The sequence below is a fragment of the Mauremys reevesii genome, linkage group 23 (assembly GCF_016161935.1).
Source record: "Mauremys reevesii isolate NIE-2019 linkage group 23, ASM1616193v1, whole genome shotgun sequence".
Lineage (NCBI taxonomy): Eukaryota > Metazoa > Chordata > Testudines > Geoemydidae > Mauremys > Mauremys reevesii.
This window is the reverse complement of record NC_052645.1, coordinates 13572051-13585163: the sequence shown is the minus strand read 5'-3', so window position 1 is coordinate 13585163 and position 13113 is coordinate 13572051. Positions and strand designations below refer to the sequence as shown.

The 13113-nt window shown below is 47.5% G+C and overlaps 1 protein-coding gene across 2 annotated transcripts in view; it reads left to right on the top strand.

Moving 5' to 3' along the window:
• Positions 1-13113, top strand: part of WDTC1 (WD and tetratricopeptide repeats 1) — a 43158-nt gene that overhangs the window by 12796 nt on the left and 17249 nt on the right. For both annotated transcript variants that reach the window (XM_039511609.1, XM_039511608.1), the window contains exons 4-10: positions 3903-3986; positions 4923-4969; positions 5904-6015; positions 7153-7340; positions 10911-11093; positions 11424-11518; positions 12858-12973. In XM_039511609.1, coding sequence (XP_039367543.1) covers positions 3903-3986; positions 4923-4969; positions 5904-6015; positions 7153-7340; positions 10911-11093; positions 11424-11518; positions 12858-12973 — 825 coding nt within the window. The remainder of the gene's footprint in view (positions 1-3902; positions 3987-4922; positions 4970-5903; positions 6016-7152; positions 7341-10910; positions 11094-11423; positions 11519-12857; positions 12974-13113) is intronic.

Here is a 13113-nt window from a genome sequence, read left to right as displayed (position 1 = left end):
ACAATCTGCTTTGGTCTTAACTATCTTGAGTAGTTTAGTGTCATCTGCAAACTTTGCCACCTCACTGTTTACCCCTTTCTCCAGATCATTTATGAATAAATTGAATAGGATTGGTCCTAGGACTGACCCTTGGGGAACACCACTAGTTACCCCTCTCCATTCTGAGAATTTACCATTAATTCCTACCCTTTGTTCCCTGTCCTTTAACCAGTTCTCAATCCATGAAAGGACCTTTCCTTTTATCCCATGACAGCTTAATTTACGTAAGAGCCTTTGGTGAGGACCTTGTCAAAGGCTTTCTGAAATCTAAGTACACTATGTCCACGGATCCCCTTGTCCACATGTTTGTTGACCCCTTCAAAGAACTCTAATAGATTAGTAAGACACGATTTCCCTTTACAGAAACCATGTTGACTATTGCTCAAGAGTTTGTTTTTCTATGTGTCTGACAATTTTATTCTTTACTATTGTTTCAACTAATTTGCCCGGTACCGACGTTAGACTTACCGGTCTGTAATTGCCAGGATCACCCCTAGAGCCCTTTTTAAATATTGGCGTTACATTAGCTAATTTCCAGTCATTGGGTACCGAAGCCGATTTAAAGGACAGGTTACAAACCTTGGTTAATAGTTCCGCAACTTCACATTTGAGTTCTTTCAGAACTCTTGGGTGAATGCCATCTGGTCCCGGTGACTTGTTAATGTTGAGTTTATCAATTAATTCCAAAACCTCCTCTAGTGATGACTTGTGATAAATTAAAATCCCTTTAGTAGATGAGAGGTGTTAACCTCTAAGTCCTGACCAAGTTTCAGCTGTGACAATTCTATTCTTTAACTTCCTGAGCAGTTTCCTCTGGACACTTAAAACTTTTTTCTTTCCTAAACTGTTGTGTCGTGCTAGTATCTGTATCTTCTAAGGCACTCATTGCCATTGTGTCTTGGAGTTGTAGGATGGTATTTAAATTGTTTGTGTCTTAAATTTGTAAATGTTTGCAAGCGAATGGGATGAAACATGCAAGCTTATAATGATGTCAGCACTGCCTCCTTTCCAGGTACTGAGCAGGAGGGCAGAACATCCAATGCTCTGACTTAATTTCCTGCACTATGGCCCTGTGCCCACAGTGAAGAATGCAGTGGAACCTGATTGTTGGTGCCATATTGTAGGCCACTAAAGCAGTGATTTTCAAACTTTTTTTTTTTCTGACGACCCAGTTGAAGAAAATTGTTGATGCTCATGACCCAATGGAACTGGGGATGAGGGCTTTGGGGTGTGGGGATGAGGGCTGCGGGGTGGGGCCAGGGATGAGAGGTTTGGGGTGTAGGAGGGGGCTCTGGGTTTGGGGGGGCTCAGGGCTGGGGCAAGGGATTGGGGCATGGGGTTGGGGTGCAGGCTTATCTCAGGCATAGGCGCTGACTCCATGGGTGCTCCAGGGCTGGAGCACCCATGGGGGAAAATTGGCAGCTCCCCGAGCCGCCCCCCCCCCCCCCCCGTGCCCCAGCTCGCCTCCTCCCCTGAGCCGGCTGCCGCGTCCTGCTTCTCCCCCCTCCCTCCCAGCGCTTGCGCCACTCAACAGCTGTTTCGTGCAAGCCTGGGAGGGAGGGGGGTGGAGGAGGAGGAATGGGGCGGTGCTTGGGGAAGAGGCGGGGCCAGGGCAGAGATTCGGGGAGGGATCCGAGGGGGCGGAGTTGAGCGGGGCCGGGGCGGGGGGGGGGGGTGTGAGCACCCACTGGTGCCAACAAAAGTTGGTGCCTGTGACCTCAGGTGGCTCCCAGTCAGTGGCGCAGCGGGGGTGTTAAGGCAGGCTTCCTGCCTGTCCTGGCATTGCGGGTCACGCTGCGCCCTGGAAGCAGCCAGCAGCAGGTCTGGTGCCTAGGGGGAGGCATGCAAGCACCTCCCCGTGGCTCTTGCCCACAGCTGTTGCCCCCCAGCCCCCATTGGCCAGTTCCCAGCCAATGGGAGTGTAGAGCTGATGCTCAGGGTAGGGGAAGTGCACAGAGCCTCGTGCCCCCCTCCCACCTAGGAGCCAGACCTGCTGCTGGCCGCTTCCAGGGCATAGCACGGTGTCCAAACAGGTAGGGACTAGCCTGCCTTAGTCTGGCAGCACCGTTGATGGAACTTTTAACGGCCTGGTTGCCAATGCTGACCAGAACCCCCGCGACCCAGCACCTTACGTTCCACAACCCAGTACTGGGTGGGGACCTGTAATTTGAAAACCACTGCACTGAAGTATACACGTGCTGCTCTGCCACGCTCTCTAGACTAAAGTGCTAGGTGCTCAGTGGTTTGGGCTCAGGATACCTAAAAGATTGTCTAAAGCTCCAGGCAAGGACTTCAGGTAGGATTGCCAACAGTCCTGTATTATAAGGGATGTCCTTTATTTCAATAAAATATTGTCTTGTGCTGATTTAGTGGGGGACAGACACCTTTTATCCCAAATTTCAACCAGGGTAGTGCTACTGGTTGGCAACTTCATCTGATGCACAGGGTCACAGTGCCACTCAACTTTGGCCCAGCCACCCCTCAATCATGCCTTAGCAGCCCCTGGACCTCTGGGTTTCTCCTGTATTTTTGAATTGGTGTTGGCAACCCATCTGCACAGTTCTGCTCTTCAAGCACAATGGAACTATGCTCACCAAGGGTAGACCCCATTCGGACATGGGAGTGGAGCTTTCTCCAGGGTCGATCCAAAAGTGTGGAATGAACTTCCACAGGAATTAACCATCAGACCCTGCGACTTTCTGCTCCAAGTGCAAGGTGCACACTCTTGAGCTTGCTTTTGCAAGTACAAGCAGTATACATGTATCAGAGGGGTAGCCGTGTTAGTCTGGATCTGTAAAAGCAACAAAGAATTCTATCAAATTATTCTACATGTATTCTATCAAATTATCTAAAAACACATTTATCCTTGTGGGGGAGAGAGAACTACACATGACGGGTGTGGATCTTGTTGCTGAACATACTTCCAGAAGGGGCTCAGATACTGTGGTCACAAGGTCTATATAAGAAGCTTAATAGTATAGAGCCTCTCTGCATTTCATGAATAAAGAGTTAGGGTGATATATGGTGTAACTAGGAATATACTGCCTCTGCAGTTAGTCTCCCTTCATCCGAGCCAACTACTAACCTATCTATGATCTCATTAAGGAACATGGGGAAACAACCGTCCTTCATTTTCCTCCTCTTCTTCGTTTGTATTGGCACAGCATTGTGGTAACTGTTCTCTTCTCTGTGGAACAGCCTGTGCTAATGGTACTGCAGTTGTGTGCCTCGGTTCTGTTCCTCTGTCTGTGAGGCGAAGAAGGCTGTCCAGTTCAATACCCCAACTATCTCCTGTCTAGCGGTTAAAGGTCTTGGGAAGACTGAGAATAGCCTTGGAACAGTGAAAATGCAAGTGTGGATTTTGTAGTAAAATGACACTTGGTCCTTCAGGACAGGGTTGTATGTGTCATGGTAGCTTTTCTGAATAGCTCTAATCTAGTGCTTGTGTTTATCCTTCAGCTGTGACTTGAAGCTTCTGGCCTTCAGCTTGTTCTTGCCAAAAGATCAGACTTCCTTCTTCAAACTCTTGGGTGTATCTTTTTGGCAAAAAATATAAAACAGGCAACCCTGTTTTTCTTTTCCTTGGGTCACCCTGATTCTTATCTCGGGTGTCTGGCAATTGGGGTTTTATCACGAATAGTGGTGAAATGATGGCTTCTCTCTTTCTGAACTGGAGAGTACAAAGTACCCTGTGCATGAGTGTTCTTCACGCTGATAAGAAACCTGTGTCCTTGCCAGCGGAAAGGCATCTGGCTGGTGCCATGGCCTATTTTGGGAGGGAGGTTGTGTGTGGTTTTCAATGTTCGGGATAAGGGAGTGTTCTGTGCTTGCTGTAGTAAGTGTGGTGGTTTTCCTTCACGTAGGAGAAGGGCGCCCTGGGCTTTGAGCGGCACTATCACGTCACTGACCCATTCATCCGACGCCTGGGCCTGGAAGCAGAGTTGCAGGTAAGTGAGCAGTGCAAGAAGAACTAAACTACCTACCTGTTCCACGTTAAACTGCATAACACACACCTGTCTGAGCTCTGTAGACTTGTACACTCTCTTTTGTCTCCTCAATATGGGGCACTTCTAGCACTATGCTAGAGCCAGGAACAGTGTAGTAGGTTAGAGCGTACATGACTCTACTAATGCACCTTACACCAGCTGTCTTGTACCTGGGACAGGCACTAATCCTACTCATAGTTGTTTTTGACATAGGCAAACCTCTCCTAGTTCAGTCTCATGCCCTGACTTCTTCCTGTGATATTTGTGACTGCAGCAAGTGCCTTAGAAACCAATAAATGAACTGTCACACTGCAGTCTGACGCTCCCGAAACAGATTACAAATCTTTGAGAGTTTGTCTTCCCATTGGTACAAATTCAGATTTTTTTCCTCCTACACCCCTCTTCAACTCCATCTTCCTCTCCTCCCTAAATCCACCCCCAACCTCCCAAAATGCTGACGGGGCACTGCAGCCATTCCTTTTGTAATCCTTTGTTAGATAGGCTGGAAGTATATTGCACATTCACCCAAAAGCAAGATGCTTCTCAAAGGGAGGTAATGAAAGCACATCTTCCCTGCATGCCCCAAGGATCTGGGCACATGATTCTCAGCCTAGCCAAGAGCTTTTGAAACAAAGTCACCTTTCCTTGTGTATCTCTGCATTAGCCTCTAAGGCTGAGCTGCTATTGTATCCAGTTGTAAATTATGATTTTTCCCAACAAGCTAGAGCATGCCTTTCTTTCCTGGAGGTGCCTGTCTGAGGTGTGGGTAGGGGTGTCTGAAATGGAAAGCTGTTTACATCAGAACAAGTTGTGTGGGGTGCTTGCTATGTCCTTGTTTCATAATAGTCCTTGATAAGTCTGCAGTTTGTGTAACATTCTCTTCCCTTCTTTGCTCAGGGTCACTCTGGATGCGTCAACTGTCTAGAATGGAATGAGAAAGGAGAGTGAGTATGTGTCTCGATTCAGGATGAACAAACTGATAGCCCAGACTCTCCCATGAGTGGGCTGAGGATCATCTTATCATAAGGGGTCACTTTCTCTTCCCAGTGAAGTGAATGAGGGCTAAGGCTAAAGGTTTTGAACTATACATCCCGGATTTTAGAAACAAGGCTTATTTTGTTGGCTACGTCTGGAAATGCTCCTCTTGTGAGTTTGTAAAGGAAACTGGGGCTGGATGGCAAGTGAAGGATCCTCTTCCATAGAGGGCTAGAGTCCCATCCACTTAACTAGGGTTGTGGCACAGTGGATCTTTGGGATTTGTACCCTTATATGGGGTTGGGGTGGTGGATTTTTTTTTTTTTCCCTACGCTGTAGTCTAAGTGCTTCTCTGGTGGGGAAGCAGAATGTAGGGGTAGAGGGTGGAAGAGTCCCTCTCTCCATCTAATAACCTCCTTCTCTGCACTATCATATGCTAAAGCATTTGTGTTTAACTAGCACAAGTGAAGTAAACAATATCCACCTGGGAAATAAGTGTAAGGGAAAGTCTCTACTGTGTTTTGAGCCAATTACCACGGCCTACATTCTGTCCTGTGGTCCTCACCCACATCCACAAGTCAGTTGGAGTTTCATGTACTTGAGGGAGGAATTTGGCTCCAAGGAGTAGTTCTCAGGCTGAAGGTCCTGGCATCTGTTGGCATCACCATCTGGTCACCTGTTCCATGCCTCTTCTGCTGAAGTAGGCCAGTTCTGCCACTTGTGCCTGCTTCTCCTGACACACATGCTTATGAATCACTGCATGGATTCTGGTGTGGGGCACATTTGAGGATCAGTTGTGAATGACAGGATATAGGCTGACAGGATGAGTGACTGAGCAGCTAATCACAGCTGGGAATGGAGCAATGCTTGTAGCACTCTGCTCTCTTGGTTTTTTTTTTTCAGCTTGCTGGCTTCTGGCTCCGATGACCAGCATACCATTGTCTGGGATCCCCTGCATCACAAGAAGCTTCTTTCTATGCACACAGGGCATACTGCGAATATCTTCTCTGTCAAGGTGAGTGGGGGCCCCAGGTGTGTGTGTTTGAAAACGAGAGGTGGAAAGAGGGCATAGCCAGATGGGTCTCGGTGTTTATGATTTGCATGAAAATAACTTGTTGCTGAGGAATATTTTTCCATAAGCAAGTTCTCCAGAGAGTACTAAATTTGAAGACTTCCAGTATTAGGAAAAGTTATATTAGATGTAGCATTCTGCATCTCAGCCTGTGCAGTTCTCTGAGCTTGGTCACATATCCATATAAATACTGGCAGTGGTGGCTATATGCCAGAGAACTGCATTGTGTGTCACGTTGTTGGAGACTTAGGGACTTGTACAGTAAGCATATGCATGGAACATACGTAATTACAGAAGGTTACTCCACGTGCATAGAGAAAGGATGATCCAGTGTTTAGGGTGCTAGCTTGGGACTCGGGAGACCTATGTTCAGTTCCCTGCTCCTCACAGACATTCTGTGGAGCCTTGGGCAAACCATTTAGTCGCTCGAGTGTGCCTCAGTTTCTCCATTTTACAGCTGGGGATAATAGCATTTCCTTATCTCAGTGTGGGTGCTGTGAGGATTAAAAAGATTGAGAGGTGCTCCATTATTACATTAATGAGCACCATATAAGAACCTTACATAGATATCTGGCCACGTGGTTTTTGATCGCTGCTCTGCTGCAGTTGGGAGTGGCTTACATCGCCCTGTGCAATGTAACAGATGTCTTTAAATGGAGGAAGAATTTGCTGTCAAACCATCCCTCCTTCCAGAAGGAAAACTGGAGATGGTCACTTGTGTCATGCTGAGCACAGGCAGTGGTAGCCAGAGTTGGCTGCATGCAGAGCCCTACACTCTAGACTCAGTCTTGCCTTCTCTGTAAATGCTGCAAGAAGGCAAGAGTTGCTTTGCCTGTTTCAAATAAGAATGACCTGCCATCCGTAAAGCTTTGATTTCCCAGCCAGGAGCTCCTGTTCTACTGCATTGTTGCCTGTTGTGATCCAAGCTCTTTCAGGATGTAACTGTAGCTACAGCAGCTTGTTGCAAAGGGAGATGCAGCCACGGCCAGGCTATAACTGACTAAGGTTGGATGACTGTAAAGTGGCAGTTGAAATGTCTAAAGCTCTTCCAGGTTTGAATCCCTGTCCTTCCTTCCACAGTTCTTGCCACATTCAGGGGATCGGATCCTCATCACCGGAGCTGCAGACTCCAAGGTGCATGTTCATGACTTGACTGTCAAGGAAACCATCCACATGTTTGGTGACCACACCAACAGGGTCAAGCGTATTGCCACGGCCCCAATGTGGCCCAACACCTTCTGGAGCGCAGCAGAGGATGGGCTCATCCGGTAAAAAGCTTTGGTGCTCGTTCTGGGGAGTAGCTCTTGGTGCTGTGAGAGACCTTTATCAGAGTAGTCTTGCTTGGGTGGTCACAGACACCCTCAGTTCACTCAGTTCCCTGCCCCTTCCTGTTGGGTTGGCACAGTTCTGTTAATAAATGAAGGGGAACTTTGGTTCACTGGTTTGACTATTACTGACACTGTCTGCTTCTTGTGACCTTATTTATTATTTGTATTGCCGTAGCCCTAGTCATTCACCTGGACCCCATTATGGTAGGCACTGTACTCGGAACAAAAAGTTGGTCCTGCCCCAAGGGGATTACAATTTAAGTAGAAGACCGACAACAGATGGATACGGTAGGCAAGGGTACAAGGAAGCAATGAGACAATATTGGTGATAGGGCACTGGTCTCAGCACACCAGCCACCTAACGGTTGTCAAGTTTTTGGTAGGCCTCGTGGCAAAGAAGAGTTTTGAGGAGGGATTTGAAGGGTGGCTAGTGAGGTAGCCTCTTGGATGTTTCTGGGCAGCTCCTTCCAAACGTGAGGGGCAGCATGGGATGGGAGACTGCAAAAGTTGCTTGTTTGAAAAGTTAACAACTGGGCAATGGAGGCTGGTATTGTGGGCCAGCTAGTGGTGAGTGTTGACGCTCAATGGTGAATGAGAGAGAAGTAAGGTGGGGATTGATTGCGAAGAACCTTGAAAGTGAAGATACTTCGTGTAACGGGTTGGACTCACCCCTGCGGCGCCTCCTTGCTCTCCGACAGAGCCAGCTCCAGCCAGAGCAGAGCGCCCCTGCAGGCCCATGATCCACCACCTGTTCTTCTGCCCCCCCCCCCCTTCCTAGACCCGTCCTTCTGCTTCTCTGCTGTGCCCCCCTGCCCCTTAACCCTCTTCTCCTGTTCCTCTTCCCCCTTCCCCCCCCCCCCCCCCCCCCCCCCAGTCTCAGTAGTGGTGTGTCCAGCTTACTCATCATTGGCAAAGGGGTTGACCTGCTGCCCTTGGCCTAACCTTTTGCCCTCCCTCTGCAACCTCCCAGTACCTGCTGCTCTGCTGGGCCAGCAGCCTGGGGGCTCCCCAGGCCAGAGCCCCCAGCTCTTAGCCCTGCCCCCCCCCCCCTTCTTCACCCCTACCTTGTCTCATCTCTACTACCATCTCTCTCTCTCTCTCTCTCTCAGAGAGAGAGAGAGACTGCTTGGCTCCTGGCCCTGCTGCCCTGCTCTTCTCTGCTCGGGGGCCAGCTACAGCCACTTCTCTACAGCTCTCAGCAGAGAGCAGCAGCAGCAGCAGCCCCTGCCCTGCCATTTCACCTAACCCCCCCCCCCCCCCCCGGAGCAGGGCTACACTTAGGCTTGTTTACACCGGCACTTTACAGCGCTGCAACTTTCTCACTCGGGTTTGAAAAAACACCCCCTGAACGATGCAAGTTTCAGCGCTGTAACGTGCCAGTATAGACAGTGCACCAGTGCTGGGACCTATGCCCCTCGTGTAGGGTTTTTTTTCTCTCCCAGCGCTATGCCGTGACTACACAAGCCACATTAAAGTGCTGCTGCAGCAGCGCTTTAACGTTGCCAGTGAAGACATGCCCTTAGCTTATGTTTTGAGTTAGAAAACAGGGAGGCAGTGGAGAGAGATGCAGAGAGGGGTGATATGACTGGCTAGGAAAATTGTCTTTGCATAAAGAAGGATGAGCACTTGGAGTAGAGTTTTAGCTGTGTGGATGGATGAGAGGCCCTATCTTCGATTTTTAATATTACTGTAGTGCCTAGAGGCCAACAGGTTAGGGCCCCATTGTGCTAGGAGCTGTACACACGTAGTGAGAAAATTCCTGCCCCAAAGAGCTTGGTCTAGTCCCTTTCTCTCTCCTAACCCTCCCCCTCCCCCTGCCCCTTTCCCTTCCCCCCCCCCCCCCCCAAAGCTGAATGGTTCAGCTTGAAATAAAGGGTATATTTTTTTTCATAAATAGAGGAAAAGGGGAGGACATTTCCTGTTACAGAAAATGAGAGGTGAGAAAAGAACAGTCCTATTGTTATACAGACAAAACTACACAGGATCTTTTCAGGGGTCAAGACAAAGATGCCACATTTATTATGATAGCAATTTGATTTATGACTAATCTCTTAATCCTTATACACACACATTATACCTAATATACACACACACCCATCGGATGTTCTGCAGCTGCTGCATAGTTACCAGTCCTGAACATAGCTTGAGTTCGTGGCTTGATTTTTCAGCTTGGGTTCGTAGCTTGTGGCAGCTAACTGGCCAGGAAAGCTGGGCACAAGGACGAGCTGGGTCTCTCTTGGGCATGCACCGATGCCCTTCCATGTTAGAAGACCTTGGAGGGTAACATTCTGCTGCCATCTCACCCATCCTTTTTGTAGGCTTTAGTTTGAATCCAGAGTCTATAGGTCTTGCTGTGTCACGCTGCCTCTGGATTTGGTGATTGATCACCCGTCAAATGCAGACGTGATTTTTCAGCCTCGGACCTGGCTTTGATCTTCCTTCTATTGTACGTTTTCTTTTTAGGATGAACTCTTTTTACTTTTGTTAGGGCTCTTGTCTGTATCTTCAGCCATTGGTGTTTGAACTTTATTTCATCAGGACAGGCTGGGGCTGGAGGTTGATTTCATCATCCATACATGCCTCATTCACATATCTAAACTAAACTAATAAGATTACAGGGTTTGCAAAAATGAAGGTTGGAGGAAGCTTTTACAAAATGGAGTAAACATTTTAAAATGGGGTTTGAATTACAATATGGAAAACAGTGAACAGAAGTTACAATGTAAACAAGTGTAATAAATGGTGAACAGAAGTTACAATACTGAAACAGTGCAAGTCTCAGTGATTTAAGCCCAAATTGGATTATTAGTGAAATTTACAAAGGCAGCTGACTGAACAGCTATGGCTCTTAACAAGCATTTTTATTGTCAATTAGCCAGTTATTGGGGTAACCGGTTTTATGAATGATCGTTGTTTCATTCATAAAACTTTACTTATGAAGTTACATTAATAAAGTGAACAATTAAAAACAATTTCATTCATCAGTTCTACACTATCTCCATCAGAAGGAGCAGAGGAAGACAGATGCAATGTCCTGTGAGATTCTCCTCCAGAACCCTCATTAAAACTCTAGAACAACTAAAGATACTACCCTTAAAGATTTTATTTATTCCAGGTTTAATACTGGACTCTGGGTGTGTGGTAGGTCATGACTCTGAGTTCTCGTTGGTGCTAAATAAATTCCCGTGTAATACAGACTTGTCAGCAGTAAATGTTGGTTATCCTGGTGGCAAGGCTTAGTTCATCAAATCAAGGAGCTCCCAGTAACCTGGGACACTAGAAGCATTTGTGTGATGGTTCTGCAGTAACAGACCTGGAGGGGAAGGGTGTCCTCTTTCCTCCTCAGATACCATCCAGTCCTGTAAAATCTAGGTCACTATTTAGCAGTAATAACATGGCAGTATCTGAATTCTTCCTCTGCTTTCCATGGTGATCAAGCTAAACTCCCTTCTGTTGCTATGTTGGTTCTTCCTGGGCACTGGTTAATGAACTCTCCCTTTTGCCGTGTAGACAGTATGATCTGCGAGAGAACAGCAAACGCTCAGAAGTCCTGATAGACCTGACCGAATACTGTGGGCAGCTGGTGGAAGCCAAGTGTCTCACTGTCAACCCCCAGGATAACAATTACCTAGCGGTGGGAGCCAGTGGGCCCTTTGTACGGCTCTATGACATACGCATGATCCACAACCACAGGTAATGGCCACCGTCACTCATAGGACCTTCTCGACAGGGAAGTGAGTAACACGAGACCTGAAAGAGGCCTTGCATGGTGGGAATGGGGCATCCAGAGGAGCTGGCGATCATCCTTCTCAGCTGTGCAATGGTACTAAGTTTTCCTCCCCCAGCATCCTTTACGCACAGGTAAGTGGAACTGCCTAGCACTCTTGTGGTGGCTCGGGGCAGGTTTGCAATTGCTCAACTGTCACACGCTTTCTTACTTGCAAAGAAAGAATGCATCTCAGGACAAGTTGAACTCAGGCAGTTGAGTGTTGTAATCATAAAACCACTTTCCCTTCTGGCTAGAAAAAGCATGAAGCAGAGTCCCTCAGCGGGAGTCCACACGTTCTGTGACCGGCAGAAACCCCTTCCGGATGGTGCGGCGCAGTACTATGTGGCAGGTACAACTACTGTCATATGACCATTATTTTTATCTGGCAGTGCCTAGGAGCTAGGGTCAGTGATCAGATGCAGCACCAAAAAACTGCCCAAGAGAGCTTACAATCAGTTGCATGTGCCTCCAAGCCTCACCGGCTATTATGTTATGAAAACTAGGACTGTCCTGCTCTGCTATCCTGCAAGGCTATAAAATACTGATGCATTAATTAACCTGGGGAGGGATGGATAGGTATAAATCCCCTCTCATTTCTGGGTTGGATTCACACTTGATGTAGATTGCTAATGAGCTTGGTCTACTGATGTATGTTGGCCAGTCTACATGAACAAGCTGCTGTCACCACTCTGCTACATTACAGCTGTCCCCTTTTAATCAGCTTCATTGCAGAGTCAAGAACTGAATAAACCACAGAGACTCTTAAACTCTCCTTTAGAGGGGGAAGCATTTGTGGTCCAATGTGAGGGGGAACTTGGCCTCATTCAGTACCTGTCTCATGGAGAAATGGGCACCTGTTTTTCTGTGCCCTTCGCCAGCACTAATCACTCCGTATGTTTTTTTGTTTGTTTTGTTTTATTTTTTTTTCCCAAAGCCGCTAATATAGATTGGTCTGAACCACTGCTCTGAACCAGAGTGAATACTACAAGTCCAACTGGGAAACGGATCCATTAAGAAGGATCAGAATCGTGCCCTTGGAAAGCCTTATTTGTAATAAGGTCCCACCATAGGGTCCCTTAATGTTCTTAATCCTTCTGTGTTGGCCATTCAGCGCTTCTCCGGTCTATCTGAAGCATGAGAACCCATGTGTGGGCTGAGCAGTTAATGCACAATGTGTTCAAGAAGCCCATATTCTGCTGTGCCAATGAACCAAGACACAGAAACATTATTAGAGAGCTGAAAAATAATGAAATTCAAATGGAGTCTTCCATGAATCAGACAGTGGCTGACTCCAGTGAATGGCTGGAGCTTCAGGATATTCTCACTGAAGCAGTGTTTGGCTGTCTTTAGATCCTAGCTGGATTGCAAACACCAGTTTTCAGGGGCTGATTCCTTTACACCTGGGCATAGCCATGCAGAGGGCTTCTTTAAGAGGCCCTGAAAGGATGGCTGTGTAAGTTTGAGGGCAAGTCTTCCTGCCTTAGGTTAGAGCACCTCAGAGAGTGATGTAAAGACTTGTTATATACAGCAGTAGAAACTGGGAAATAGCTTGGAATGTGACTGCATTTCAGTCATGTGCTCTCTTTCAGCAGTCTCCCACAACACATGGTGGCCAGTGTGGAGCAGAAGACGTGGAGGGCTACCAGTTAAGCAAGTAAACTATGCTAGAGTTTCTTTCTTCTCTGCAGGGCACCTTCCAGTGAAGCTACCAGACTACAACAACCGGCTGAGAGTTTTAGTAGCCACATACGTCACCTTCAGTCCTGATGGCACGGAGCTGTTGGTCAATATGGGAGGGGAACAGGTAGGATGCGAACTGAAGTTCAGGAATAAGAGTTTTACATAAGACTGTATTACCTGGGTCATGATGTCTTGACTCACCCTGATATTATTCTACAGAGTTTATCATGCCTTGAGCAATTTGTGTCTGTGTAATACAGTTTG